This window comes from Mesocricetus auratus, unplaced genomic scaffold (genome assembly GCF_017639785.1).
Source record: "Mesocricetus auratus isolate SY011 unplaced genomic scaffold, BCM_Maur_2.0 Super-Scaffold_4256, whole genome shotgun sequence".
NCBI lineage: Eukaryota > Metazoa > Chordata > Mammalia > Rodentia > Cricetidae > Mesocricetus > Mesocricetus auratus.
In genome coordinates this window covers 45,496,047-45,520,508 of record NW_024429182.1, presented here as the reverse complement: position 1 = coordinate 45,520,508, position 24,462 = coordinate 45,496,047, and the positions used below count along the sequence as shown (strand labels likewise).

The window sequence follows — 24,462 nt, the reverse complement described above, 5'->3', positions numbered from 1 at the left end:
GTTCTCAGACAGCATAGAGTTTAACACAAGGTTGTCTGTAATTTAGCACCTCATAAACGAACTCACCTAATCTATATTGCATTGAATTTCAAAGAAAATTTGAGGATAAATATTTGTATTTTGTTTTTAAGCTTTACTGGTTCAATCAACTCCCTAGATATTTATGTTTTAAAATGAGATGTAAAGAAAAAACAGAGAAATGACTAAAAACTAAATATAAAACTTAAAGGCATTTACTTTACTGACCATCCTTAATACATACATGAAAGTACCATTATGTAATCCTACCAATGTATGTTTGATTTGCTCTTTTTAATGACTATACTTTTTCAGATTTTATGTGTTGTAGGTAATATGTTTATACAATTAAAATGTCAAAAGTTAAAAAAAAAAGAAGTTCTCAGACTTTGGAAGGCCTCACCCACCCTGGGGAGCAGAAAGGGGATGGAGTAGGGGGTCAGTGGAGGAGGGGAGGGAGAGGGAACTGGGATTGACATGTAAAACAAGCTTGTTTCTAACTTAAATTTAAGAAGAAGAGGAGCAGGAGGAGAAGGAGAAGGAATAGGAGAAGGAGGAGGAGGAAGAAGGAGGAGGACAAGAAGGAGGAGGAGGAGGAGGAGGAGGAGGAGGAGGAGAAGGAGGAGGAGGAGGAGGAGGAGGAGGAGGAGGAGGAGGAGGAGGAGGAGGAGGAGGAGGAGAAGAAGAAGAAGAAGAAGAAGAAGAAGAAGAAGAAGAAGAAGAAGAAGAAGAAGAAGAAGAAGAAGAAGAAGAAGAAGAAGAAGAAGAAGAAGAAGAAGAAGAAGAAGAAGAAGAAGAAGAAGAAGAAGAAGAAGAAGAATCAGGCATGTTCGGGTAGAAGCAATGTATGAACTCTTAAAATTCTTGAACCAAGTGACTTACTTATGTTTGACCCTGGGGACAGGGTGAATGCAGATTGTACAGGTGCACACAGCACCCATGAAGAACTAGACCATTCTGAGAGAAACCCCTACCTATCTTCTTGGGACTATTATAGTTTTTTCACCATCAGGGTCTTTCTTTGCCATCCCTTCTTACTTACCAGGCAGTCCAGTTGAGAGACGGGGCTCTTGTTGCCAGGGTGGCTGATGTCCCAGACCTTTACACAGCCCTTGCCACCTGTGTACACGTGCCTTGTGGGATTGCTGATGGTCACTGCACACACCACCTCCCCATGGTTGAGGGTGTTGATCTGTCGAGCATGTCGGGGGATCCCAGGTCCAATGAGGGCATCAGGGGGGAAGGGGACAGGCTGCATCTGGCCATCAGCACTAACATGAAAGGAGTATGCTCTAGGGCACAGGAAGAAAAAACAGCAGGAAGATATTATAGAAAGCATTGGCTTTTGCTTATTTTCTTTTGCGACAGGCTCTTATATATCCCTAATTGGCCTCAAATTCAGTATGTAACGGATGGGGACCTGCCTGTCTCTACTTCCCAGGTGCTATGATTACAGGTATGTACTAACATGTCTGGTTTAAGCAGTGATAGATATCAAAACCCAGGTTTCATGAATACTAGAAACACGTTCTACCAACTAAGCTACATTCCTTGAAAATGTTATTAAACCATTCAATACAACAAAAGAGAAAGGAAATCCTTTCAGTGTTACTTGAAGATGTGCATTAAAAAAAATCAAGTAGATCTGGTACAGCACAACAAGCATTAATAACCAAATACCAACTGGCTGTTTAATAGTTTCTGCGTGACATCAGTAGTTACCTAGCCTATCTGAATACATTTCTAACTTGAAAAGGACAGAAGATGAGTCTACAGCTTACAGAGAACTAAGTAGGATAGCTAACATCAAATATATACATAGTACCTATTTTTTTTCCACTCTGAACTTTTCATTGCTTTGTATTTTTTAGTGGTTTCATGGCCTGTAACAGATTTTACTATGGATTCACTACAACCAAGTCAGTTTTTAATGGAGATGACTAAGCTAAAATTATGAAGCTCTTCAGAGTTCAAATCTATAGGTGAAAATGTTGAGATGACAGATATGCCAAAAATAGTTTTAACATATTGATCAGATTAAAGAATCACAAATTCTAAAAAAATCCAAAAGGAATGAGAACTTGAAAAAGTGTCCTGCCTGACAGCCCCAAGGCTCACCTTACTTGTGTACAGCACTTTCATTTCCAGTTCACACCCTTAAAAGCCCTGTGGCATGAAAACATTTGGTTTTAAACTTGGAGCTGGAGTCTTCATCAACAGATTCTACTTTTAGGACACAACTGTTAGCAAGGGAACAGTGAGGATGCTGGGATGAAAGTCAACTTTAGGAGAAGCAGATGCCAATAGCAGGTGCGAAGTTAAGCCTATTGTGACAGCTCTTACAAGCCGCAGCCCTTTTTGAGAAATATGCCCCATACCAAGAAAAGGCATTTGTGGGTATATAAAAAGAGAGGAGCTTGGACTAATCCATGTGCAGGGTAAGAATCAAAGCTAAGATAGTTGTGGTTTGAACGAGAAATGCCCCCAAGTCCTCAGGCATTCGAATACTCTTATTACTCAGTTAGTGGCATTATTTAGGGAGCTTCAGGTGATGTACCCTTGCAGGAGGAAGTATGGAGGGCTTTGAGATTAAAAGCCTCCTGCCACTACAGGTAGCTCTCTGTTTCCTGCCTGCATTTGAAGGTGTATGCTCTTAGCTACCAGCTCCAGTCACCATACCAGCCTCTTGCTGCTTCCTTGCTATAATGGACTCTAAGTCTTTTGGACTCAAAAGCCAAAATAAACACCTTTTTCCACAAGTTGCTTTTAGTCATGATTTTTTATTACAGCAACAACAACAAAAAAAAAGTAACTAGAATCAATCATTTATGGTTCCTTAATGCAAAAGTTTAGGCTGGTCATGTTCACAAAAAGTAGCCCATCATTGAGAGCACATCACAACTGTTTTGAGTGAAGGGTTGGGAAGCTAAGAAGTCAATGGACAGAGTGTATTTTCTGAGTCAAATAAAGAGGACTTAGAACTACAGCAATTGTGACCTCAGAAGAGTGAATTTATAAAGACTGTGCATAGATGGTGGGAATGTTGTATGAAGGAGCTGCAATTCATAGGATCTGTTTTGGGAAGGCAGATTAAGGCTATACTGGATAGGATGCTTGGACTATGGAAGTCACATTTAGGGTGATTATGAGAATTTAATACAGGTAGATGAAACTGAGTAAGGCAGATTTTCAATAGATATGATCCTGGAAACAAAGCCATCAGGGGTAGATTCAAAATAGTGGAGGCCTGAAAGACGTAGCGTTTCTTTTTTTTTTTTCTTCTTCTTTAAACAGAAGTCTAATTCTTCAAGAAACTGCAAAGGATGGTACTCAAGAAACAGAGTCAAAATCTACGATTGCAAGGGTGGCTTGTAGGCTATGAGGAAAATATAAGGGACCCTTCTTAAAGGAGTGCAGAGGAAAGGGAAACTCCAGGAGGGCCAGTTCTAGTTTATGCTTATAAAGAAAGGCTGGCTCTCTGAGTTAGGATGATTGAGAAAAGGCTAATTGATGCAGCAATTAAGAAGTCACAAAGAGTAAATCTTACAGGAAGAAAGGGAAGATTATTCCATGTTCAGGTAGTGTTGATTTTTTGAGACAGGCTTCCTGGAACTCACTCTGTAGATCATGATGATCTTGAAGTCAGAGATCTGCCTGTCTCTGTCTCCTGAGTGCTGAGATTAAAGGTGTGAGCTACCACCATCCAGTTGTTCTTAATGACAATTTCTCTAAAAAAAAATAGTAACAAAACCCTTCCCATGATCCCTTCACTAAATGCTTTTAAAGAACTTTGAGAATTTAAATAGTTAAAAAGAACAACTTTTCCTTCAAATTTTTGGTAGAATTTACATCAATACAATACTCTGAATAGCTACCATGTGACCTGGAGCCTAATTATATGAAGGACTGGAAAAAATACTCTGTTGTGTATTTATTACTAGGAAAGCTAGGTTTGAGTCAGGCTTCTGGGGAAAGCATGTTAGCTCTCCACTCGGGTGGTAGTGGAAACTTCTGGTCAACACTTATGGAAGACAACTAAGCACAAGGCTCAGAAGCATGGTAAGCCAAAAAAGCTGTAATTCTATAGTTGCCTAACTGCCATGACCCTTAGGACCAAGGTGGCAAATGCCTGCTTAAATATTCCAAACACAATTATTCTGAAGCCACAATTCTTGTGGCTTCAAGGCTGACCTGCAGCAACAACCCTCAACTTACCCATTTTACTACCTACTTGGTAACTGTTAGTAACAGCACCTGAAATAAGGACTGTACCTCTAAAGGAGCCAGCCCTTCCATCTCATCTCAGTTCAAATAGATCTCCGAGGCATCTGAGTTATTGTTTGATTAATCCCATGACCTTGTTATTTAGTCACTGCTTGAAATAGACCAATCTTTCACCTTCAGAGTTCTTGGTCAACAAAACTTGTTAGTCAACCACTATTTGCAAAGCCTACACAGGTACACAGAATTTTATGGTAATTGATATTTATGTCTTCAACTCTCAAGGAACTCAAAGTCTAATTTGCCTTGTTTCCCTTATTAATCAGCCAAATATTTACTGAACAACTTGGCTATGGAGCCAGCACTGCTTGATGCAACTGGGAAATTTGAGTTAGAGTCTGCAGTAAAGTTAGTTATAAAAGGAAGAACTTTGAGTTTTATTCAGTAAATAGAAGACAAAAACAAAGTCAAGGTCAGCAAGGTGTGCTTAACACTGAAGGGCAGGTGAAATGGGCAGAAAAAGAACACAAAGAGACTAGTACTAAGGCAACAAGCAAGTACCTATGTAATATTGAAGTAACAAGCAAAGGAAAGTTACAGAAGGAAGAAATCAGGATACATTTGTTTACTCTTTGAACAAACTGACATTGTGACCATTAACTGTGAACTAAGCACTACTTAAAGCATTGGAAGTTTCTCTCCCTCCCTTCTTTCCTTCTGAGACAGTGTTTCTCTGTCGACCTGGCTGGCCTTGAACTAAGAGATATGACTGCCTCTACCTCCAGAGTACTAGGATTAATGACAGGTGCTACCACCAGTGCTTTGGAAGTTACTTCTTTAATTCAGTGTTCATTATTGGTGGGATTGCTAACTGATTCAACCACTATGGAAAATAAGTATGGGGGTTTCTCAAAAACTGATCCTATATCTTATTACAGAAATATTTGCTCATTCATTTTCATCCTGGCTCCTCTATTCATTAACTGCCAGAGTGGAACAGCCTAGATGTCCATCATTGAATGAATGGATAATGAAAATGTGATACATTTACACAATAGAATATTTCTTTAGCTATTGAAAAAAATGAAATTATGAAATCTGCAAGTAAATGGATGGAACTAGAAACAATCATCCTGAGTGAGGTAACTCAGACCCACAAAGATAAATATTACAGGCTTTCTCTTATAGGTGAACAACAGCTTTTAAGTTTTAGATGACTGTGTTTCATTCAAAATATCGAGAGGTTAGGTAACAAATAGGAGACTACAAGTCTTCCAAAGGGGAAGCAGAATATAGTGTTATAAAGGGATAATGGAGAAACCAGAATAGGAGGATTAGATGGGAGGGAAGGGTAGAAAAGGGAATATGGTGAGGCATAACCAACACTAAAGGCCTTTTTAGAAGCCATTTGGAAACTTATTACTGTGGAATTGACCTAAAATATACATATATAAAAGGAATTTAAATGGAGTTAACCACAAAATAATAGAGAAAATATTCCAACTAGACATCATATGCTACCAAACAAAACATCCAGTACTAGGAATGTATTACAACTTTTTAACTAAAGGTATTGCATAACCAACCTTACCCCTGGTTATTGTCAATGTTATTAGTTACCCTCCACAATCTGGCATTGAATATGCAAAAACTGAGCTGTTGCTGAACTAGAAGCTTCATCCCCTAATGATTAGTGTTCATACTGCTGGAAGGCACTATACATGCTACAATCTCATTTATCTATGAACGCTTTGAGTTATAATAGTGACCTGCCTGGAAAATACATGTACTGATACAATAGACACAACTATTTTCTTATTAAAGTTAAGGTTCACACTCCATGAGATGGAACTCATACCTGACACTGTTAACGAGGCCAAGACCCTTAGACTAGATAGGTCATGGGCCTTAAGGGAAACCCTACTAGTTATTTTACTAAATGAACCTAGCAATAAGACAACTCTTAATGACACACTGTTACACCCATAGATACTCATCAGTGCACTGCTCAGCCCGTATCAGAGAAGCTGCTTCTTGCAGCAGGTGGTAATTAACAGAGACCCATAATTGAACAATGTACAGAGTGAAAGACTGCAGTGCTCAGTCCTTAATGTGATGTCTGTATCACATCCCTCCTCTCAAAGAACAAGGATCCATGTGGTAGAGGAGGTGGAAAGGTTCTAAAAGCTAAAGGTAGTAGATGATTCCAAGGGAATGGTATTATCTGGCACAACAGAGCTGATGCACATATGAACATATGTAACATGCACACGACCCGCAAAAGTTCAAGTCAGATAAAATTCAGCACAGAAAAGGGCAAGTGGGCACAGAGTCCCACAATTAAACAAGAAGCTATTTACAAGTGATAGCTGTTGAGAGAGGGAGAATCTTCAATGGAGTGATACTGAGTATACAGGGCAGGTCTCATGCTCTCTATATTATACAGGCAGGAGTAGTTGGCCAATATAATATCGAATCCATATTATGTGTGCATATGCTTATTTTGTTTTGCTTGATTGAGAAAGAAAGAACATTAAGTTGGGTGAGCAAAAGGGAGGCTCTGGAAGGAATTGGGGTGGTGCAAGAATATGATCAAAGTATCTTGGCATAAAAAAAAAAGACAGCATCAGATATGGTCAACTGATACCAACTGGGTCATCTCAACCCCACAATTGTGAATCAATGCATTTCTGAACATTATATTAAAAGCAAAACAACACAAAATTTAAAAAAAACCTGTTTTGCTTTTACAGAACTTGTATTTAAGTTAAGACAATGGTTACTACAGAACTTGTATTTAAGATAAGACAATGGTTACCAGTAAGCATTCAAAAGCTGGGTATGATGGTACCCCTCTCTACTACCAGCCCAAATGAGAATAAGTACCAGTCCAGTGAGAATAAATACCAGACAGACAAGCAGCCAGGAGAGCTTTTGGGAGAGGGAGTCTGGATAGTAAAGACTGGGGATGCAGCATATGCATGGTAGGTACAGGTCCACAAAAGATGTCAAAGACTCATGTGTTTGTGTGTGCAAGGGTGTTTCATAAGGAAGAAAAAAAAAGTCAGGGTTGGCTCCTTCCTTCCTTTCAGGAGCTAAATACTTACCTTAAAAGTTTTCTTTGAAGACTGATCTAATTAGAACTGTGTTTAGGTAGTGAGAAATAAAAAAAGAGTGCAAGTATACTGAAACCAAGAATGTGGAATGGGATGTGGTGATATTTGAATATAGAAAAAGAGGCTAAAAGAGGTGTGTTGTACTTGGTCTGTTATCACTCTAGGAGTGTGAACAGACATTCCAAATGCTCAGCTCACAGTAAAGAAGCCAAATGAGCAAACTACCTTTTCTGGAAATAGAACTGAGCAGAAGACTGTCCTGATTTTTTTTTTGAAGCTTATCGTGTCTGTTCTCTACATGTTCAAATTCTAATCATCTAAGTTTACATATAAACATCACACTTTCTGAACAACTGCCTTAAAATCTGCAACAGACATGGAAAAGCCCTGACTGCCAGAGCTGCCTTCACAACTTAATTTTTATATGAAGGCTTGATTTTAAACTGTAAACACCAAACTCCACCTTATGCCTTGTCTTTTGCTAAGAGAAAATGAAAAATACTATGAAGCCCTATTACTATTCAGCAATGCCCAAATTCCAAGTCAAGCAAGGACTAGAGCTTGGTAGAATGAATCCAAAGGGACAAAGGTACTCACGGTTTTCCTCCTGGAATGCCTGTCAAGTTTGGAGGTATTGCTGATACACGCATATGATGGTGTGGATCAAACCCCACCTAAAATTGCATGCAAAACAAAACAGATTCACACTTACTATATAACCTGCACAATATGACACCTGAAGCTTTGGAAAATAGGTCATTTGAAATTAAGATTTTAGAGATATCTGCAGAAGTATTTATTGATAATGTAACAGGATGCTTAGATTTAATGTTTGTTTATTGAGGACTGGAGAATGCAAGAAAATTAGACTACTGTTGACTGAAGCTTATTACAGAAAACTTTCCATATTTACTCTAATTGTGGTCCAATTTTGTAGTTTAAAACGTCAAAAAGAATACTATATTTTAAGAAATCATTAACATAAACTTTCTCATCTTCCCAAAGAAAATAATCAAGATATAACCCATGTATCTTAATTTATAAAGAAACACTCAGATTCTTTGATAAATACCTTGTATTATATAAACTATATTAAAAAGAATCCATGACAATGCTGTGTGTTCCCAAACTCTAATCTGTAAAAGCAGGTAAACATACCACGGGTGATCTTCCATAGGCTGCTGCTGCTGCAGCTGCTGCAGCAGCTGCACTCATCTGGGGGGAGATGTTGTGTAGTCCAGCATAAGCAGCTCCAGGGCTGGTCAGTTCCCCATTCATCCCAGCATGGGGCACAATCCCAAAGGGGGTTGGATATGGACAAGGTACAGCCATTGGGGTTCTCAGGCTGGATGCTAAAGAGAAAATCAAGAACACAGAAAACTATAGTAGCACATTGTTCACTTGATTATTAATAATACAACCCATAACTCAAATGAACTCCTTTTACTGTTCTCAAAATCATTCAAGCCTTTGGCATGGTTCAATAATCCATCCCATTGTTCTGAACAGTTTAACACGGGCTAGATATGGTTGGGGCCACATGCTTTGTTTGGAATACTTACCTTGTCTAACAGTCAGCGCTGGTCATCACTACTTTTAACAGACTGTATTACTTTAGTCACTTAAAATCTTTTTAAAACAGAAGTATAAATAAATATACAACATTTCCCCCCTTACTAACCTAAGGGGTCCACACCTGGTGGCTTTCCAGGTACAGGCCTCAATCCGGGAGTAGAGTTACTGCCAGGGGTAGGTGCGTCAGTTCGTGGAGTAGGAGTGCTGGACTTTGAAACGGGAGTAGTGGATTTTTCATTCTAATAAGAGATGGAGTTTATCAGCCAGGAGAACATAATTTTAAGAGTTAAAAACAGAACACAAAACAAAACAAAAAAAGAAATTAAATAGTTTCTTCAGCTTCTCATATCTTACATAGATTATAAATAGCTGGCAAAGAACTAAGGAGGCAGAGTTTAGGAAGATATGAACTGAAGCTGACCTGAGATTGTTTCTAGGAACCTAATCTCAGTCAGAGGCCAAAGAAATTCACCAACCACACATCTTGAATGTGGGTCACATGCTGGTGGCCATGGTTATGTCAGGCTCCCAACAAACTGTTCACATCCTAAGTTCCCTATCTGATTGATCCTCTCAGAAAACACCCACACACGAATCTTCATAGAATCCATGAAGAAAGGAGAGGCCTTGAAGAGACAACCAGAGTTCCAGAAGAAAAGACAAGGGGGGTTGATCACAAACCTTCATCAAGCTTTCTATCCATCTTACATATACATATATTCTGTATCTGCACATAAACTGAAGAATCTCCCTTTAGTTGTGAATTCAAAAGGTCCCTGAACTATGTAAGGCTTTTTAGAAATGAAAATAAGCAATGAGGTTTAAAAAAAAAAGGATTTGCTACCCACAAATGCAATCAACTCCACAGACACACGAAGAGGTATAGGGACAGAGTCTTAACTAGTAGGAAGTTAAATTTGGCATTTGTGTTGAGTCAAAACAGACTTTTAAAGTGATAGGAAACTTCTGAGGCAGAAGCTAAAATTATCGTAGCTGTGTATAGCTTAGCAATTCAAATGCAACCAGTAACAAAATGACAGCGAAACCCAAACCAAGTTCACCACAAACCACAGGTAATAAGACCACCTCCCTAACTCCAACGTGTTGTTTTCAACTTTACTAAGATGTTTTTCTCTCTTTTTTCATTCATAGTTTCTCTCTTACACTTACAGAAAGACTCAGGAAGTAAATACCATCAATTTATTTAGTAAACCCTTCTGCTCCAAAACATCTTTTCTAATTAAACTTATATCTGAAACACACATATATCAATTGGAAATCCAAGCCCTACAGAAAAACATGAAATATACAAAAACCGAAAAATTACAATCCAACAACTACATTGGAAGTGGCAATTCTGGTAAGGATGGGGTAACTTACAAGGCTAAGCTCTTTGGATTTGGAGGAAGGAGTACTGCTGGAAGATGCAACAGAGGCGGGGCTGATGGGGGCGTCTTTCTTGAGGAGGCGCGTCTTGTCCAGTCCATTCTCCCTTGGGGAATGTGCTGGGCTTCCTCGAGGGGATGATGGGTCCTACAAAGAAAAAAATTTAAGACTTAACTGACTCACAGCACTGAGATCCTTGACTGGGGAAGTCTTCTAACTGAAAGCACTTAATAGCTTGCTTAAAAGTACAAAATATTTTGAAAAAGATAACAAAATTAACTTAAATTGCTAAAGGAAACCAAACACCTGGTACTGAGGCCAGATTCTAAACAAAAACAAAAATCAAAAAGTCTATTAATGCAAGGAGCATCAATATAATCAGTAGGGTGACCACTGACACCTGTGAATTTCTTGTGGCGGAAAAGGAAGGGGCAGGACTTCTGAAAGGGCCCAGCATTGTATAAAGACAGAATAGTTTCTCAAAAGTAAGACACTAGCCTTTGTTCCAGCTGCAGAGCAGCACAGCAGGAAGTGCAGCAAGTCACAAACATACCTCATTGGACACATCAACCACTAAGTTGTCATCACTCTTCTCACCATCACTGTCCTGCAGAGAATTGAGAAGGCATTATCTTTACCCCCCAGTAAAAATCAAGCAACACTAGTTTCAGCTACATGTATGTGCCCACACTAGCTCCTTATATGATGAAAACTGTACCAAACAGACTTACTTAAAACATTTTACAGTGTACTCTTCTTTAATCTTCATGTTGATGTTATGAGCTAGGAAGTTATTCCATTTGAAATATGGAGTACAACAGTTGCTTAGTACTCTAAAACACAGAACACAAACTTTCACACCAACCTAAACAGAATACAAGTGTGGTTGGGCATGGTTTGGTCTAGCAGCATCTAAAAAAACTGAGAAAGTCAATTGCATGGTTACACTGTGAGGTAAAAATCCAAAGTTTTAGCTTCTTGTGAAGCCTGCAGTCCTGCAAGGAACCAGCTGATGGGAAGCAGAACAACCAATACCTGTCTCCACAGTTCCTACCCAGTACACTCCCTTCTCATATGGAACCTGTCCAGACACTAGAAGAAAAAGACCTCTAATTCACATGAAAGACATTCTGGATGACTAAGCAAATAAAATTCTAGAAATAAACTACCCTGATATAAATAATAATCTAGTATACCCAGACCCTAGATTAGTCATTATAGGAAAGCACTGTGGTCAAGTATACAATGCATACACAGTACACACACACGTTTGTGCACATAAACATACACTCGATGGAGATACCTTTCGATACACCTATAAATACCATGCTAATAAAATAATCTCTTAAAGGATATTGTTATCCTATGTTCTAGAATTGGCAGATAATGGTTAAAATTACCAAGTGATAAAGAACAAGACAAACTGGCCTCTTCAAAGCAAAGGTGGATGAACTTACATAGCGAGCTGCAATTTCCTTTTCTTCTGTTTTCTGTTTTTTGCTCTCTGATGAATAGTCTGTAGAGTTCCTGTGTTTCTCAGAACCCCGGAAACTGGCTGATGGGGATACTGAGGAGCTCTGGAATTAGAAATAGAAGCAGGTTTGATAAAGGTCATTCACTTAGGAGAGCAAATAAACAATTTTTTTTCTTGTGTGTTCTGTAGTACATGCCTGGGAAGTTAGGAGGAGACAGGAGACGGAAGAGGAGATGAAAGGAGAAAGACAGAAGTAAAGAGGGAAAGAAATGGAGCAAAAAGAAAGACAAAGCAGAAAGATGAGTATAAGAGAGAATAAAAAGGACTGCAGGTTGAATACACACTCCAAACAGTAGATCTGGTCTTAGGCATCGCCAAGCATGCTGCTTAAGACTTTCACAGAGTTGGGGAAGGGAGGAAACACAAGAAACAGTACCCAGAGAAAAACAAGCCAGTTTTGTTTTATAAAATTTACTGGCTGACAAAAAGTATTCGAAATGTCCACAGATAAACTGAATACAGTTGAGCTTAAAGGATAACCGATATTTTTTTGATTAAAAAATTAAAAAGAGAAAATAATTATTAAGGATATGAACAACCAAATGTGGTGGTCATGTGATATATGGATCATAAATAATCACAGAGTTATTTTGCTCAGCCTACATGTACAGCCTGGAAAAAAAATCCCTTTAAACATCAACTCTATTTCTGCATGTTCTTCATAAGCCAACTCATTTTGTTTCCGGAATCTGTAAACTCACTGTGGCCAGAGCAGAGGAAGTGGGTTCATGCCTCAGGAGACCACACTAAGGGGCTATGTGCCTTAGGCTCAGGCCACAGACTTCATGTCTGTTTTGTTCAACAGGCACTTAACTTGAGGTGTCCCTACATTGGTGACAAGATTTGAAGCCCAAGAAATTCTCTGCTATGAAAGTTGGCTGATTACTGAGCACATGTATGGTAGTTTAAAACTATGAATGGAAAAGTGAAAATATGTATGGTAGTTTAAAACTATGAATGGAAAAGTGAAAATTAAAACTGCCCACAAGAATCTATCAACGCCATGGGCCCTATAGGGAGATGGTTCAGTGGCTTCAATGATCCTCTCTAAAACCCCATGTGAATCTGGACGGAACAGCATGTGCCAGTAACTTCAGCCTTTCTATAGGGAGATGGAAGGTAGAGGCAAGAAAATCCCAGGTCAGAAGGCAGTGAGTGGCCCACTGTACACAGCAGCACACAAGAAAAGACCTTTTTCCAAAAATGCGAAAGGCAAGGATCAATACCTTAAGTTGTTCCCTAACCTTCACATATACACTTCACATCAACCCACCCTAATTTAGGACTAAATGACAGAAAAAAACTCTCAGCGTTATTCAGTAAGGACAAAGACTAAAACAAACCACACCAGTCAAGTCATTTTTTGATTTTTGTTATTATGGTGATAGGGATCTAACCCAGGACCTCCCACATGGCAAATACTCTCTACCATTTAGCTAAATCACCAGCTCCCAAAAAATGTTAAAAGGAGACTAGGTCTATCTACAGTTACAGTTTATTTCTAAGCCATAAAACTTTATGTTTTTGTTTCTTACTCTTACCAAACCCAATTTAATATGGTTTATAGCCAACTGAAGTCACACGAAGACCAATGGTTTCCAACCAGAACTTCTTATCTAGTTATCACCCTTATTACATTCTCCATACTTCTGGAATTTCCTATTTCCCCAAAATAGATTCAGCCATCTATCCTTATTCTTCTTTGAAAAGGACAACTGGTTTCCTACAGCCTTAGGAAAGATATCTGAACTCTTGAGTTTGACTGTGCTCCAAAGCCCCTACTACAAGCTCCAATCCACAGTCCTGGCCCTGCCCTGAACCCCATTAGTGCACTGAGCATGTTCCTCAGAAGTCAATTATTTTCACAGTATCTGTAGCCTTTCACTATGGGATTACAGAAGTGTCCTTTGGCTCCGTATTTTTTAAAATCCCTTTCCAGCATAAAAACCAACTTTTAAGGTGAGTTTTCAAAGCTTCCTCAGATGCTTCCAAGCAGAATTAGTTACTCCCTTACCGGTGTTCCCTTAATATGCTGTTCATTCATTGAATGCAGCATGTGGACTAAGTAGACTACTCCTTGTTTACAAAACCACTTCCTACTTCAGACTGTGGCCCCTCTGAGGTGGGCAGCATAGAACTGGCCAGGAATGCTTTTAAACATAAAAAAATTCCAAATGACCCCTGAACATGCATTTCAATCTGGTTCAAAACCCCTGACATAAATAAATTGGCTAGAGGTAGAGGGGAAGGGTAGAAGAGGAAATCTGGGAAGAGATAATACCTGAAGGTCTTTTAAAGACATAACATAGGAGCTTCCTAAACTATATACATATAAAAAAGGGCTTAAATAGATGTACATTAAAACAGGGGGGAAATACCTCAACAAGATACCACTACCAAATAAAAACAAGGAATGAATTGCCTCTTTGAGTTGTTGGCCAATGGAATCCCATAGACAACTAAGCATTACAAGTTATTGCCACTGCTCTTGGTTACCATCCAGAAAATGACAGTAACACCCTATTGCTAACGAGACCACATACTTGAGTCATAGAATATGATGAAATTACTGTCCCTATTATAGTATCTCTCATCCTGGTCTCCTCCATTCTTCCCCTGACTCAACCTTACTGCTCCCCCATTTCTTCCTCTCCTCTCTTCTCCTCTTCTCCCCATGTTTTTTTTTTTTTCCGGTTCCCTCTCTCTTTCCCCCATGCTCCCAATCTGCTCATAGATCATGCTTCATTCCCCTTCTCTGGGATATCTTGCATATCTCTCTTGGGAACCTCCCAGTTAGGTCTGAGGAGACAGCTAACCCTAGTGGGATTTCCAGAGATCTACAAGGATGACAACACCAACTGGCAAACTAAGCAATAGTGGAGAGGCTACCTTAACTGGGCTTCCCTGATAATGAGATTGACGACTACCTTATATGTCATTCTAGAACCTTCACCCAGTAACTGATGGAAGCAGAGGCAGATACCCACAGCTAAACACTGAATTCAACTCCTGGAACCCAGTGACAGAGAGGAAGGAGTGATGAGCCAAGGGGTCAAGACTATGCTGGTGTAACCCACAGAGATAGCAGACCTGACAAGGGGGAGCTCTTGGACCCCAGACTGATGGCTGTAAGGCCAGCATGGGACTGATCCAGAACCCCCTGAAAGTGGTGGAGGAGGACTCGGCAATCTCTGGGGCATTGGGTAGCAGATCAGTGTTTACCATAACATAGCATACGAATGATCTTTGGGAGCCCATTCCATATGGAGGGAACCTCTCTCAGCCTGGATACATGGGGGAGGGCCTAGGCCCTGCCCCGGATGAAGTGACAGACTTTAGAGATCCCTCACGGAGGGCCTTACCCTCCCTGAGGAATGGTGTGGGAGATTGGGGAGGCTAGTAGAGGTGCACGGGAGGAGGGGTGGGAGAGAAAGCTGGGATCAACATGTGAAGCAAGCCTGTTTCTAATTTAAATAAAAAATTTATTGAAAAAAAAAAAAGGATAAAGATGTACTGTGGAAACAGAAATATGTCCCCTATTCTGGTGCTACTGAATTACTGAATGGGGAGTAGGTAAATCATCCTCTGGCATTAAGGAAAATACTAGCTTCTTGGGTATGGACACGATGTAAAATGTATCTTGAGCTCATAGTGCTATATTGAACGTGCCAGCAATTCTCACACACACTTTCTTCAAATTTTAATACCTCTGAAGTTTGTGTGCATGTTGCAGTAATGGTGGCCTCCATTCCCTCACAGGCACATGGTGGCTATGGTTTAACTGTCATGCCCTACAAACCCCAGCTAGCTCCAGTGTCTCCACTCACGTATCAAGTTTAGCTACCATTTAAAATGTCTCAGAATAGAACAGCAAAGGTAAGGGATGAAGTTCAGTGACACAGCATCTGTCTGGCATGCATGAGACATACAAACAAAAGTTGTCTGAAGGAAGCTTCACCTTCCAGAGCCTTCTTCAGGCAGATCGGCTAACTGCAACTTCAGTGACTGTGGAGGGTTGGACCACTTTTCATCCATAGCCAGTTATCTTGGGCCATCTGCACCTTCCTAATAGTCATTTATTGCCTTCCTCTGTGTTGAGCTAACATCTTTATGACGATGAAGTAAACCCTTTGGAATGTACGGATACCCCCCACCCAAAAAACTAAACATGTGATCTGATAGCCTCTGAGGCCTATAGTAAAGACCTCCCTACTTTGCTTTAACTTGCCTGTCTGGTGTTTCCATCAATGTATTTAAATGTGCTGCAATTGATGACTGTCTTTCTTATGTTACTTTGAAAGCTATGAGAAACTGCTTCTACTTTGGAACATGGATCGGGGATAACTTAAATCTATGTTCCCAGACTTTGGTCACTCATATACGGCTTCAAAATAAACTCTTTTTTAAAATCTAAAACAGCAAAAAAAAAAAAAAAAAAAAAAAGATGAAATCAAGCAGATACTCAATTGGAAAGTTCATCTCTACTGGCTAGCTTTCATAGGGCTGGAGGGTACAATGTATACTACTGGAGGAGAAATGTAATCATCAGTTGTACTCACCTGAAAACTCTGTAAGCTACAATGATTAATTACTTGTGTTGCCAGGGCCACTGGTGCAATAGTGGCATGATTGTTATGGGAGTAACCAACCACTTTCTGATTACACTTAGGGTCTATTCTGTAAGATGGAACTTAGTGTGGTACTACCAATGAGGCTAAGAGCCTGTGGCTAGGTCATAGGCCCTGCAGAAGAATATATTAATATTCTTCTAAAATGCACATAGCATTAAGATGACTCTTAATCCCTTATTGCTATACTCATAGGTCAGCAAAATCTCTCAATTCTCAGCAAAGGAGGTGGCAATGAACAGGCTTACAACTAACTGGTTAATATGCAGACAGCGAGACTCTGGTGTGCTCAAACCTAAATGGAACATCTGTATCACATCCTACCCCTTTAAGGTTCAGGGATCTATTGGATGGGGAGGCTGATAGACATAAAGGAAACTGTTTTTTTGGACATAGCAGGGCAAGATGTACATGGGAATTCACAGCAACCACAACAGCATGCATACAAAAAGGGCATGTGGGCGACTGGGGAGGTAGAGGTGGATCTGAGGAGTGGGGGTAGGGACAGAACATGATGAAAATATAGCATATGAAATTCCCAAAGAACAAAAACATTATTTAAAAAAACTTGTTAGATACAATGAACTTCATTCACAGGATATCATTTGAGTAAAATGTGCTAGGGTGTCTTGGAACTGTAAAAGGGAGTTTCCCCCTTTCTTTATCTTATTCCTTTACCAATGAGATGCCTTCTCCTACTAATGCAGTATTTTACAGAAGAATTTGTGTGTGTGGTTAATGCTATCTGAGCTCAACTCTCTACTTTCAGTTATTTCAACTTTACTCAAAAGAAAAAAACAATTTGTAAACAATAATGGATGTATTCTCAAAAATTCATGCTAAAACATGTGCTTGTTTACTCTTTTTGTCTTGATTTGTGAGACAGAGTTTCTCTGTGTAGCCTTGACTCTCCTGGAACTAGCTCTGTAGATGAGGCTGGCATTAAACTCATAGAGACCTGGCTACCTCTGCCTCCCAAGTGCTGGGATGAAAGGCATACCCCAATACTGGCCTTTCACCAACACTGCCCCACACCTATTTAGTCTTAGTGCTTATTTATTTTCACACATAAAATCAAATAGCTTTTTTTCTTAAGGTTGCTATCTCTTATTTGGACAGTTTTCTTTCGAGTGTGTGTGTGTGTGTGTGTGTGTGTGTGTGTGTGAGAGAGAGAGAGACAGAGAGAGAGACAGAGACAGACAGAGACAGAGAGAGACAGAGACAGAGAGAGAGCCATATATGTACGTAAATTTGCACACATGTGTGCATGCATGCAGTGTTTGATGCTGGGTGTCTTCCTTTCCATTTATTTAGGCAGGGTTTGTTGCTGAACTCAGAGCCAACCATTTTTGCTAGGCAACTAGCTCTACAAACAGGGTGTTTTGCTCTTGAATGTTGGGATTACAGAGGGGTCACCATGCTCACTATGATTATATGTGGGTTTTGGGGATTTGAATTCCACTGGGGTACCCTCTCTTCAGACCCTTGTCATAATTTTACTATAGAACAGTGTTACATATTTGATTTTGGTAGTAAAATAATAAAGTAATTATAATTGACAGTTAAAGGTTAAGCTAAACAATGACACCCTAATATTAATGTTAAGCTAAACAGTGACACACTAATAACATAACTGCTCTAGAGTCAAACTGTCTTGGCATGGGTTCTCACCATACAGTTTAGAAGTCTACCACTTTGCTATTGGATGGGCACTTGAGTCTTTTCTGAGCGTGGGAATGGAGAGACTTAAATGATAACAAAGACAGTCATGCCTTTGCTAGAAAAGTTTATTTTCCCATCTCTTTGATTATTATAAAACCTTAGTTAGGTTGGTTTTTCCTTAGCTTACTACTTAAGATAGTTACTGGAACTCCATTATAGCACTGTATAAATCTAAACATTTAGACTCATTCAGAAAAGTATTTTCATTGTAATTTATCATAATATAAGCAATATGTTACACATGGGTAGTCATAGAAGCAGATCAATTTAGAAGTCAAAAATACTCTGGATGCTAATGCTTTGTAAAGTTATGCATTAAAAAATCCATTTTTACCAAGAAAAGAAACAAAATGATGTGTTTAAAGTAAAAAACAAGGGGGGGGGTTTACAAAGAGACTCCAAGGGAAAAATAATACAAAATTTTATGTTTCCCATGAAAACCCTAATTATACTGGCAGCACAAATGTACTTTACAGATACTCCTAGTATTATAAGATAGGCTTTTTCAAAAAGGAAAAATTTCTAGATCTCATTTTGAAATTCATCTTAGATTTTACTGAGGCTGTTGCCATATCAGCTGTAGAACTAATACTTCCATCAACTTGAAATGGGTGGCCCACACAGAATGAAGACAGCATGTATGAAAGAGTTGTATAAAGCATTCTCCAAAGAAAGTCGGATTAATATAATTAGCTAATTTTAATAACAGGGAGCACCTCTGGAGTCAGACAGTATGGAGTCTTCTATTTAACAGTTCTGTAGCCCCAGGAATGGTATTTAGCCTCATTCATTCTCTTTGTAGTTTGGGATAACAAGATACTATCTTCATCCACTCTAGGCTGCTTTGAGGATGAACGAAAACAAATTATATAAAGCTCAGGAAATAGTCTTAGACACACAGCCTAGCCTCTCAATGACAGTAATGCTGATAATGCACTGCATACTGTGCACTCTTGGGAAAGAGAGGTCTATGTGGGGACTACTCTAGGCATTTTATAGTACTTCCCCCTCAACATAGATATTCCAAAGGCCCATGTTACAGGGTTTCAATTAACCAAAACATACTTTTCAACAATCATAGAAAAATTCTGATTCTACACAACAGAGAAGAGACTATAAATACCATATTCACATGGGATTTTCTAATTTGATTTCAAATGTCCACCAAACTAATTCTGCTTTCTATTGCTATGCTTAGACATCCCTGCCCACTTACAGAATAGAAGCAAAAATAATATGCTAATATTTGAATGGACATCTAAGATAAAGGACCCTGAAAATTTGTGTTGGCAAGATTGTTCAACAGGTAAAGGTACTTGCCACTAAACCTGACAACCTGAGTTTATTATCTGGAACCCAGAGTGGAAGGTGAGACAGGACTCCTCCTTCTCCTCTGACCTCCATGCATACTTTGTGGCACATGTGTGCCCTGACCAAACAAACAAACCTGGAAAAAAATGCCTAAAACTCACTGGACATGGATGTTGCCTTCATATCTACTAGGTATTAAAGAGTAACTCAGTTTTTAGACAGGAAAATAGGGGTAATGAAGAGAAAAGGGGCACCATGAAAATCTGATTAAAGTTTGCTTTGTTTTCTAGGCATCTTTAATTATCAACAATAACCATGAGGTTATTACACTGTTACTCTAACGGAAATGTAGTTTCAAAACTCTCAACCCTTAGTATGGATGGGTGGTCATGGTAAGTTCAGAGAAGCCAGGAAGGCCAAGATTCCCACAGGTCCTTTACTGATGCTAAACCAAAGACCCAAATCAACATTTTCTCTGCAGCCTCTTAGACAAGCTGAAGATGCATCCTACACCAAGAGCAAACAATAGTGACTTACTTTCTTTAAAAAGACTTATTTTTATTTTACAAGCATTAGTCTTTTGCCTGAAGGTCTGTATGCACACTGAGGGCATGCCTGGTGTCATGAATGCCCTGGAAGTGGAATTATGAATGACTTTAAGCTGTCATTTGGGTGTTGGGAACTGTAATCAGATCCTTTTCAAAGCAGTAAGTGCTCTCAACCTCTGAGTCATCTCCTCCAGCCCCTGAACCCAGAAAGTCATGGTTTTGCTGTGTCTCAACAATGAAGTGAATACTCCAGGTTTGGAAATAAAGTTGACAGCCCAATAAATTTACGTGCACCAAACTAACATGGTACCGTATCCCAGTAGTATTTGATTGATTATTTCTATTGACTAATATTAACCTGAAATATTCATATTCCCAGAGAGCAAATGAATAAACCTCAGTTGTGAAAAATTTAACACGTAAAAATGAAAATCATTTGGTCAAAATTCGTAAGTCTCATACGGCAATTCATATTACATGCAGATTTATGTAAATAAACTAAAATTCAGAGCATACTGCTATTGACTGTGGCAAAGCTCTGAGTCAGTCACTGGTGTTGGTTTACTGCTCATTACACCAAGACTTTTATTTAAATGACCTGCTTGATTAAGGATGTCATAAAATGCATACTCGAGACAATCTCACAGAATTTGCTTTTCCAAATTAACATAAATCAAAACTCACCTTCAAAAATGACTGGAACTTTTTGAAGATCTGCCCTTGTTAAAAAATATTTAATACAATCTTCATATAATGAAGTCTAGAAGTCTATCTTTGTAGCATTTCTTGAAGGACACACTCCTAAATTTTTTTGTTATTGTTGTTTTCTTTTTCTCTTCTAGTAAAAAAAACTGGGTCAAGACAACCTGCTGTGTATAATCAAAATAACGTCAAACCAGAGAAACTAACAGTCTGGTAAATGATTCTGAGCAAGCACCCTCAGTTTTCACACTCCAGTTGACATAAAGTCAGATAGCACTGGGTTCAAGACTGGCCTGCATCACTTCTTTACTACCTAGGACAACTTACTAAAATTCTTGAAAGTTTCATTTCCTAGCAGGTGGGGTGAGTGTGGACATTAATGTGTCAGAAAGGACTGAAGAGCTCACATTGCGAGCACAGGACTTAGCATCTATTATAATAAGCCTGTATGAAGAGCCAGTCCTCTTTGGTGGAAACTACTGTACAGTCTTCACTCACTTATGGGCTCACTAAACAAGGATTTACTGAATATATATGAAGTAAAAAAAAATAGATAAACGAATTCTACAGCTTGCTCTCCCATCAGAAGCCAAAGCATTTAGAATATGAAACATATATGTATTGTTTTCCTTTATGAAGTAGAAAGACAGCACTATGATACTTAGTCACTTGTGTTTTGTTTTTGTGGTCGGCATTATGCATTACTTGGTCAGGATAAAATGCCCTAATAATTTATAAGGTATCAATACAATTGATTTTAAATTAGAACACCACCTTAATGTTCTCTTGAGGTTTCTTGACTGTTATTTCCTCTTCCTGGAATAAAGCTGTTGGCTCTGTACCAGAAATTTCATTAAATACAGTTATTTTTTTCTGGCAAGTTCAGGGGCAAGAACATGACATTTTGATGCCAAAGATATGGGCTTGATTCTTAAACAGGTGACTAAGCTTTCCTCACTTGTCAGTTACCCTGTATGTGGTCCATGTTGTGGGCCACACAAGAAAGCATTGGTGCAGGGCATGTGTGTGTGAGTGTGGGAACAAGTTCATCTTGATTATCACAATTTTAACAGAAACTGTAATGTTTGCTAAGCACATACATCTTTGTACTGCACATAAATGTTTAATCTTCCAGTCAATTCTGTGTCCTTCAATTCAATGGTCTTCAGGTGTGCAAAGTTTAATACAGCCATATGCTTTTGTTTTCCCCAAGAAATCCTTGCCCTCATCAACAAAATACTTAAAATATTTATATATGAACTCTGCACTAATTAGTTATACATAGTGGCCATTTTCTTTTGGAAGAATAAAAATATGTAAGATATAACCTACACTACTCTTACTTACTGACATATTATCAACAGTACTTACTCTCACCCAATGGGATATATAAATTTAGCTGTTTTAAAAACCAAAGTGGCAAGATTTCTGATATAGTGAATTACTTATGAACTAGCTTGTGCTATGTTCTGGTGTGTGTGTGTGTGTGTGTGTGTGTGTGTGTGTGTGTGTGTGTGTGTGTGTGAAAATATCACTATAATTCCAACAGATGTTTGAAAGAATTAAAGCAAGGTAGTGACTTAGCACTTAGGCAAACCATATCTTAATGTATTAAGGTCCTTACCTTGGTGTTTTCATGTTTCTCTAGTAAACTATTTTAATCTATTTGGAAGGCTAAAATCTATTTGAGTGCTAACTCCAAAGAACTTCACATATATTCTATTCATACAAATGTCCTACATAATATCTGATAGCATTTCTATAGGAATAGAGAAGGAATAACAATCAAGAAATTTAAAGATAAACTGCCTAGTAGTCTTAAGATTGTTAATCTGAACCTCTGGTCTTTATGTTGGGACAGAATGGCTAGTTTTCAATGATTACAGCTGATTAGATTTTCAACAAACAGTGACTTGTTTCTCAGAATAGAAAATTGTCAATATAAATGTAATATAGTCATACATGCATTTATTTTCTAGTAGCCACAGTATTAAATGTAAAAGAAACCCTAAAATTAATTTTAATTACATTTACAACTCAGACATAAAAATACCATATCAATACCTAAGCAATATGAACATTTGAGATAGTTTACAATCTCTCTTCATTAGTGCTACACTTTCAAAGGGTGGTTTGCAGTTTACACTTATAGTTCTGTTGCTTGAAAGATGTGTGTGGCTTGTAGCTACCATATTAGGCAACACAAATCCAAGTTTTCAAAGCCACAAGAGAAATAAACACCCATTAATACTGTAACTTCCCAGCACTATGATAGTACAGGTATAATAGTCCCTGTCTACTTTCTCCATTTTCATCTGGATGTTTCTTTCATAGACACTCAAGTCTTTTCACTCCAAAGTTTGGTGTAAGTACTGCCAAGGATTTTCTATTCTGGTTTGTGTGGCTAGGTACTTTTCAGTTTTTCTGTATCAGCCAATTGTCATATTCTGAAAGGTTCTCCACCTATGATGCCAGACCAGGACCCCCTGTGAGTCTGAGCTCAGTCCCTCATGTCCTCTCCTGGCATCTGCACCATTGCCTCAATTACAGCTAGCTGTTGAGCAAAGGAGCACGGAGTACGCTCTCAGTCAGTCACGTGTAATTTTCATTATCTAGATTATGGAATTATACATATGGAGCAAGCATATACTGTTTGGTACTAGTCTTTTGAATTCTTGACATTCAATATAATCACTTCTGTGGTCTCAAAAGTTGTGTGTCTGTGAAGCAGAGTGGGTGGGAGTTTGTGTAAGTACACCAGAGGAGAAAGGCTTTCAAAAGTGGTGATTTTCAAAGTGAGAGAGTGACAATTTTCTGATTAGGCTGAAAAGGTGTTAAGAGGAAACAACAGGAAACATAAAACTGAAATAGATGTATGTGGTATTGGGTAGAGGTGAATCCAAAGTGATACCTTTCTCTGTTGCAACTCCACCAATCTAGGGTGCAGGTCTTCCTTCAGGGTCTGTGCCAGCCTTGCCTCTGACTGCATATATGGTGAATGCTGTTGAAGAAACATACCAAGGCCACCAATTTCCTTCATTATTCTAAAAGAGATACATTTCTGGCAAGAGAGGGGCCATTTTCAGTTAGCTTCATCCCTGTTGCTCATCATGTGGTCAGTAGCTATCCATGGCCAGGGAGAAGTCCCACCCCCCCCTTTTTTTTATAAACTGAAAATTGACTAGTGAAAAGGTGAGATCTCAAGGAATCATGTCTGAGAGACTCACCACAGGAAGATTACAGACACCAGTAGCTTTCCTCTGATGATTTAGAAAATAACAATCCCTAGGAATTTCTTCCTATCGCTTATACCTAAAAGGAAAAAAAAAATCCTCTCTCACCCCCCCACCTTGGGCAGTTAAATCATCACATACAAAAAAAAAAGCTAACTGTAAGACAGAAAGATGCAATACTTATAAGAAAAAGCTTCCTATTGGTTGATTTTTTAAACGTTATCGACTACCTGCTGTTATACAAAAATTTAGTGTGTAAAAAACAATGGATTAATATTAACTGTGATTGATGGTGACTCAAATATAGGGGGATGAAAGTACTTAGATATATGTGCAAAGGTTTAAAGAGAAAAGACTTTAAGCAATAGCTTTGTATGACAGGTACATTTGCAGATCCAGAGTTTCAATGAGTATAAAACTCTGGAAGAAAGGCTGAGTCAAGATTACTCTGGTTACCATATACCCACA

The 24,462-nt window shown here is 38.7% G+C and overlaps 1 protein-coding gene across 7 annotated transcripts in view; it reads right to left on the bottom strand.

The window, feature by feature from the left end:
- The window catches only part of Tle4 (TLE family member 4, transcriptional corepressor), a 133,633-nt gene that overhangs the window by 5,908 nt on the left and 103,263 nt on the right, over positions 1-24,462 (bottom strand). For 3 of the 7 annotated variants that reach the window (XM_013116700.3, XM_013116705.3, XM_013116718.3), the window contains 8 exons: positions 23,673-23,762; positions 11,774-11,893; positions 10,870-10,923; positions 10,311-10,463; positions 9,037-9,169; positions 8,514-8,707; positions 7,953-8,029; positions 1,061-1,310 (listed from right to left, as the gene is read on the bottom strand). In XM_013116700.3, coding sequence (XP_012972154.1) covers positions 1,061-1,310; positions 7,953-8,029; positions 8,514-8,707; positions 9,037-9,169; positions 10,311-10,463; positions 10,870-10,923; positions 11,774-11,893; positions 23,673-23,762 — 1,071 coding nt within the window. The remainder of the gene's footprint in view (positions 1-1,060; positions 1,311-7,952; positions 8,030-8,513; positions 8,708-9,036; positions 9,170-10,310; positions 10,464-10,869; positions 10,924-11,773; positions 11,894-23,672; positions 23,763-24,462) is intronic. The other 4 variants (XM_005063783.4, XM_005063782.4, XM_013116734.3 and 1 more) reach the window with 2 other exon arrangements.